We start from the raw sequence: 7,500 nt of genomic DNA, 5'->3' as shown, positions 1-7,500 counted from the left end.
CATCATCATAATTTTAATAATCATAATAATAACAATTATAATAATAATAATAATAATAATAATAATAATAATAATAATAATAATAATAATAATAAAATAATAATAATAATATTAGAAGTAAAACCTTTTTCGCAAAAAAATCAAGGACTGGGATAAACAATTCAAAACGGCCTGATAACCAATTCATTTGTGTAAACATATTTACAAAACAAAACAACAGAGGACAGTATATGTGCCCAGCACCAATGGGTTAATATGCTTTAATACCATAAGAAATAATGTTATTAATGTGTCCTTGAAAGTATAAACATAGTGTTACAGAGGTTAATTATACTCATTTAATCATTTTCATCTCTCAAGATAGCAAGATAAAACAGACCCCTGCAAGGCTTTCTTTACCTTTATTCACTTGCCTTTCTGTTAAGGAACTTATAGTATGATAATATGAAGATATATGCTGTATATACATGCAGTATTTACAGTCCAGTTAAAAGTGGTTTGCCCTGTTATTTAGCCACCCTTACTATGTTACTTAGCTGCCCTCAAAATTAATTCAACAAATATATGAAGTTGTACTGAATTAGTTTACCATTTGTCACAGGACATCTTAACAAGAATGGAACGGAGTATTTCAAGTTAACAAGACAACATGGACAATCAGCATTCACATTTCTGTTTAGTATGCCAGTGAGATAACATGACTAAAACCATTATACTGGAATACAGGAACCATCATCTAAACAAAAGAGCAGCCACAAATAAGCTTTAAGAGAGCAGTACTACACAGAGACATATATCTATGGTACATTACTGAGACATTTGACATATAAACATAGCATTACTCATAATATTTGTCACCTATGGTTTAAAGCTAAATACAGTACATGTTAGATATACATAAGCATAGATAATATACACAGCACAAAACAAACACATCTATACAAAAACAAGAAATTTCTTCACCAGAAACTATAACAGAATATGAAAAATACAATTGCCAATTCATTTTATATGAAAAATTGGTTTTGAAGGGTTCATGACTGAAATTATAACCATCCAATGTCATTCTAATAACAATGTACCATCGAAGTCCAAATTAGTTTATTTTTATCTTAAAGGGATCTCTCATAAAAACATAAATAAATAAATAAATGAATAAAAAAAAAAAACATTCTGAGCACATGAACAAATATATTCCTGGAAAAAGAATGACAGATATCAAGCAAGGAGTAAACAGGGACTTACCTCCAAGACGAGCTGGTTTTGGAGGAGGTCTGGTTTCTGGGATGGACAGGTTGTGACTGTTATGGCGCAGGGCTTCATCCTCTGCAAGACAAGGAATGCTTTAAACAGGAGAAGTATCAAACATACAATAGTATCCAATACAATCTTGATATTAGGATCTGGTCATAAGCAAATTAAAAGCAATGAAGAGGCCCCAGCATTCACTGTTTCCAGGGAAAATCTACAAATCGTGAAATAGATTCCAAACAGATAATACATGAAGAACTATGGTTACAGTACATGAGAGGAAGATCTTCCTTCATTATATAATAATAAATGGCAGTTAAATGGCCAATTCTTGTTACAATTTTTTTTACAAAATCTAGAATCAGTATTTTTTTGCTTTGTTTTTGAAAAATAATTAACAAAACAAAAAATTATCATGTTATACACAGCAATACCTACCATGAGACTCCTGAAGGAGAGAAGAACCTCTGGATATGGTGCTATAGGGGCTACTGGAGCGAGTGTTAACTGTGACTTCTTCATCAAACTGCGAGGAAAGTTCAAAATTATGGAATCATAAATAACCTTCCAGAGTCATGGGAGCTATTTATTATAGATAATAATGGCAGAAATTAATATTTAGGTACTGTCACTCTCTCTTATAAATCTCCTTTAACATAAAAATTATATACATATTTTTTCTTGCTGGTTTCAATTTCATATGTTAAGTTGGCAAATCAGTCAACATCAAATTACATGTGACTGAATTTACACACACATACACACACACAAACACACAAAACTTTTTATCTGCACAAAATGCAATGCACATATGAAAAACATATTAAAGCATAGACACTTAACAGACAAACTCATAAGCATTTCAATACATAAATAATAAAAAATATATATATTTCTTATATTTTCTAACAAGAAACAAAGCACAAAACACTTGCAAATTCTTTAAGTATGTTACTGTACACTTTCTTCCTGCAAAAGGTAGATAGTACTTCTCTTGACTTCTAGTGTACAGTTATACTCTCAGCATGAATTACATACCCCAAATCCTTCATCATCACTATCGGATATAACACCCGGATCTGCTTCTCCAGCATGTTGCCGTGACTGCATTAACTCCTGGGGGAAGCCTTGGTTGTCTCGATTCTCTTTACGATTCTTCTTTTTGCCTGGCTTGTGTGCAACCTTGTCTATTTTATGACCTGTAATGATATCATACCACATAGCCTTTCAGTATCTGTACAAGAATACTTCCAAAATACAAAATGCACAAATAATATCTAACCATTTAGCAAATGTTAAAAATCAAGTACATAATAATTTTCTATATATATCTATTTACTTAAGTGTACTATAAAATAAAATGCATACTGCAAAGATCACAACTGAAACTTACTGACTGACTTGGCAAAATTCTTTAAGCTTGCTTTTTCTTTGCTGCCTAAACTCATTAAGCTACCACCTGGAATAACAAAAGACACATTAGGGATTACTATTCATTTTTTGTTATCAAAGAATCTGATAAACAAGTTAGTCCCTGTAAAAGTGAAAAAGATCACATTAATAACATGTCTATATACATATTAACATCAATACATCATAAGACATACACTAAATGAATGACAAATACCTAGAGTTAGCACTTACCTAGATTCTTTAAAGATGTTATGGATTTATTTTTACTTGTTTTATTAGACACATCCAGAAGCGATCCAGATTTTACTGTGAATGCAACCCTAACCTCAAGGTCTCCTCTTTCTTTTTCTCCCTTTTTGCGGTCCTTCTCTGGTTTTCCTTTCAAACGATGCCATCTAGTATGGAAAAAAATTTATAATCATAAGTCTAATTTTATATAATTTGAAGTTATGTTTTATCCAGTTGCTTTTTTGTTTCTTTATTGCAAAGAAAAGATAAATTACACAGACTAATTAAATATTGGTATCAAATCAAAAAAAGGCAAAATTCATGATTTCAAAACTTTACCTATTCCTGGGTCTTTCATAGACATCAAACTCACTAAGGGGAAGTTCAATCTGCCCCAAAAATTCATCAAGCCCAAGGGCATTGCGATGAAATACTGTGAGTTTTAATGCAGCTATGTTCCCATGTGATGGAATTGCTCTGAAAACATCAAAACATAAAATTACAACCAAGTACAGAATGTTAGCAAGTAATATAGTTTATTACTTCCAAGCATTAGTATGCGTTTTCCTTACATTAGCATTTCTTCAGTTGGTTATTAACAAAAGGCTGTCTCCACTTTCTGTATGGACACAGACCTTATTTACACAGGACCTTAAACAGATTCATAATGAACTATTTCTTTAAACTACCCATAATGCTAACCAGTGGAGGGTTTTCAAATATCTCTCAGCTTCTTTTCCAAAGTTTATCTAATCCACTTGTCAAACAATAATCTTTGAACTCTTGTTGTAAAAGGTACCTGCCATATGTCTCATAAAACTATATAGAAGGTAAATCTATGTATAAAGATAAGGTTATATACATCTGATTACGACATCATTTGTTAAATCTGTTAAATCTGTTATATTACAATCCATTGTTATATCGTAAGAACTAAATGTTCAGATTGCCATACCATGAGTCAGAATTCATGTTAAGAAAAAGGAGTAGGAAATATATGCAAATACACCACAAGGTCACAGGGATGCAAATTAACACCTGTATCACCTTGACCAAAATAGTTTCATTATAATATCATAAAAGATAAAACCCACTAACATCTTCACATAGCAGAGAATCCCTAAAAACTTTGAACATTTGGTAAGATTTTTCCCACCAAATTTACCCTTTCAATAAAAATATAAACATAAAAACTACATTGTCAGATAGGTGATATTCTTTTACCTGATATTTCACACTGCAAATGGATACTTTCAAATGATAAACAAACCTGAACGAATTCCGTCACAGTCTTCCTGTAATTATCTTTAATGCACTTTTTCTTCCAACATTGTTCCTTACATCAGAGAAGCTTTTTGTCATCATTATCCTCTCTTAATGACCCAAAATCTATCATCATCATATATCAATTATCTTTATATTCTAATCATTCCTTCCTTATGTATCATCTTTTTGATTCTCCTTCTATCTCCCATTTACAATGCAGGAACTCCATTTTCTTCTCCCTTATGCCCTCACTCGTGTGTTAATATCTTCCCTTTCCTGTGCCATAAACTTTCTCATCTCCATATCCCATTCTAATTCTTTCCCTCCCTCCTTTTCGTTTACTCTACCCATTTTTCCATATCTTTCCTCCCTTCCTTTCTCCATCATTCTACCTTTTATTCTCTCCCTCATTCTACCCTTTCTTCTATACCCCTCTGCTCCCCCATGCCTATCTCCCTTTTATTTTATTCCCCTCTGTGCCTCTCTTCTCCTACTCCTTCCCATATTTCCCTCCTTCTCCCTCTTGTTCCCAAACCTTCTTCCCCCTCTCTTTTGCTTTATCATTGAACCTCCTTTCACCTATACCTCTCTTCTCTCTCTCGTTCCCATACCTTCTTTGCCCTCTCTCTTTACCACTTTTCCTCCATACCCCTCTCCCCACCTCTGTTCCTATATCTCTTTCGCCCTTCCTCTTCCCCTCTCATTTTGCCTCCTCCTCGCCCTCTCGACCGCCATCCAATAACCCGGTTCCCAAAAAGCCACGCATCTTTTAGAGCATGGCGGGTAATATCACCCGCCAGCGAAGTGTGCCTCCGGGAATGAGCGCACGCCCTTCCGACACGCCGGCGGTGACCAAGAGAGGCGTTGCTCGCGATCTCCGGGACGGAGAGCTTCTTCAATTTCCGCTCTCCAGACGAACCGCGACCGCCAGACCGTTTGTCGGAAGGAGGGAGATGCACCTCGAATTTTGGCTCGTCGCCCCGCTGACCTTGAGGTGTCATGCTGGATCCGTAAATGCATACTCGTGCACTTTTACTGAATTTGTATCCTGCTATTCATCTGTGCTTGTTTTTTGTCCCCTTTCGATAAACCTCTTTTTATATCTGTCCGCTTATGTGTCAATGCAAGTGTCTGTCTGTCTGTCTAGAAACATTTTACTCAGTAAAAATACTTATTCGTGTCTACCAATATATCTGTTTCTCTCTACCAGGCTCCATAACAATATTTTCTTAAAGAGAGAGAGAAAAAAGTTCGTTCTTTCCTACTCTCACTCCATGCTTCTCGCCTGCCAGATTATTCAATACCTTGTTTGCTATATTGTTCATTCCATTCTCTAAGTCGGACATTAATGCCTCTACGTGTGTGTCTGCACTTGTCAGTCCGGCAACCCAACTATTTTCTTCCTGTTCGTGATGTCAAACCAAGATCTGAGCTGGAGGATACTGCACAGACAAACTACATGCGCAGTCACACAACCCTCGCCCGCCGAGTGTGTTTGACCGTCTTCTTCAGGTTCACTTTCCGCGTGATGTGCGTGCGCGCGCCAGCGGAGTGAATCCCAGCTCATGGTAATATCTCAAGACTAAAAAGTTATTAACAACTGTATTACGTCAGCTTGCGGATGGGGTTCCTGCCTCGTCGACTAACCGCAGAAGGAATTGAGGCCTTGCAAGCTAACGACACGAGATTACTCTACACGAGACCGGTTGCAAAATCTGTGTTGCGAGTGCAGTCTCAGTTATGAATCAAGGCCTACGGACCAGCAGTTAAGTATCTGGGGCCTTAATCACCAGCGACTATTGGCGCACTTTCTCCCTCTCTCTCGAAATGCCATCCGGTCGCCTCTATCATTAGCAATGATGCAGAGTTCAGGGGCGCCGCCATTAAGAGTAAATACATTTTCCATTCGCTGCCGGATATTATCTATAGCAATCATTATCCTACAAAAGACAAAATTGAGATAATGAAACATTTAACAACCATCGTGGGAGATACTAACAAAATATCTTTGTCTCACCGAAAGGTGTGTTCTTTCTCAGAGCTGATAACGTCATTATTCATGCCACAACTATTTGAAACGGTTGGAAGGAGCGAAGGGGAGGAGGAGGGATAAGATAGAGGGGTGGGTTGGTGACGTCACGGCTCACCTCAAGATAACTCACTCGTGACGTCATATCCTAAGTATATCCGCCTTACAGAATAGACATAAATAAGCCTATTTGAAAAAAGAAAGTGTCACACAATACTCCCTCCTCCAAACATTCCTTCTTTCCGCTCCCCAACAGGTAATCCACACTAGGATGTCACGTTGAAATGACAAAACCCGCGGCAGGTGAGGGCATGAGGCGAGGCTCTTGTAAACAGTTGAACACGTGACTACGAATAATCCTTGAGTCCTTCGCGAACGCTGACTCAACTCCGCTCGCGAGTCTATTAGAATCTTTCTTTGTCTATCACTCATTCGTCTATTCTCTCGTGGCCTGACCGCTGGGTGTCCCTTGCTGCACAACTGCGACCGAAGTGCAAATCTCGTTCTGTTGAAAGGCTGCTGATGTGTCTATCCATGTAACTTGATTTTAATTTAAATAATTCCATTCATATTGATACTGTCACTAATAATTATACTGCATAAATTAGGCGAATATACACAGAGGCATAGAGACTACCTACACACACCACAAACATAAGCACGTACGCGCCCACACACGCGCCCACACACGCGCACACACACGCGCGCACACACACACACACACACACACACACACACACACACACACACACACACACACACGACTACACGAACACACGACACACACACACACACACACACACACACAACACACACACACACACACACACACGAATACACGAATACACGAACACACACACACACACACACACACACACACACACACACACACACACACACACACACACACGCGCACACACACACACACACACACGAATACACGAATACACGAACACACACACACACACACACACACGAATACACGAACACACACACACACACACACACACACACACACACACACACACACACACACACACACAAACACAAACACAAACACACACACACACACACAACACAAACACAAACACACACACACACAAACACACACACACACACACACAAACACACACACACAACGTTCTATCCGTTTTTGTACTTATCTACGTGTGTACCGGTAGCATATATGTCCTTTTTTCTAGCTTCATCCAGCTGTTTTCCTCTAGCAAGTACTTAGATAGGACTCGCTTCTGCTGGTTCTTACACTTTTACCAATTTCCTTTTCATTTTGTTCTCTTCCTTCCATACCACTT

The 7,500-nt window shown here is 37.6% G+C and overlaps 1 protein-coding gene across 2 annotated transcripts in view; it reads right to left on the bottom strand.

Annotated features, from left to right (window-relative positions):
- The window catches only part of LOC125026169 (rab11 family-interacting protein 1-like), a 47,187-nt gene that overhangs the window by 16,159 nt on the left and 23,528 nt on the right, over positions 1 to 7,500 (bottom strand). For both annotated transcript variants that reach the window (XM_047614447.1, XM_047614448.1), the window contains exons 4-9: positions 3,232 to 3,369; positions 2,896 to 3,059; positions 2,645 to 2,710; positions 2,290 to 2,450; positions 1,690 to 1,777; positions 1,246 to 1,326 (exon numbers count right to left, since the gene is read on the bottom strand). In XM_047614447.1, coding sequence (XP_047470403.1) covers positions 1,246 to 1,326; positions 1,690 to 1,777; positions 2,290 to 2,450; positions 2,645 to 2,710; positions 2,896 to 3,059; positions 3,232 to 3,369 — 698 coding nt within the window. The remainder of the gene's footprint in view (positions 1 to 1,245; positions 1,327 to 1,689; positions 1,778 to 2,289; positions 2,451 to 2,644; positions 2,711 to 2,895; positions 3,060 to 3,231; positions 3,370 to 7,500) is intronic.

This window comes from Penaeus chinensis, chromosome 6, assembly GCF_019202785.1.
Source record: "Penaeus chinensis breed Huanghai No. 1 chromosome 6, ASM1920278v2, whole genome shotgun sequence".
Taxonomy (NCBI): domain Eukaryota; kingdom Metazoa; phylum Arthropoda; class Malacostraca; order Decapoda; family Penaeidae; genus Penaeus; species Penaeus chinensis.
The sequence above is the reverse complement of the archived record's forward strand: the minus strand, read 5'-3'. Positions and strand labels throughout refer to the sequence as shown.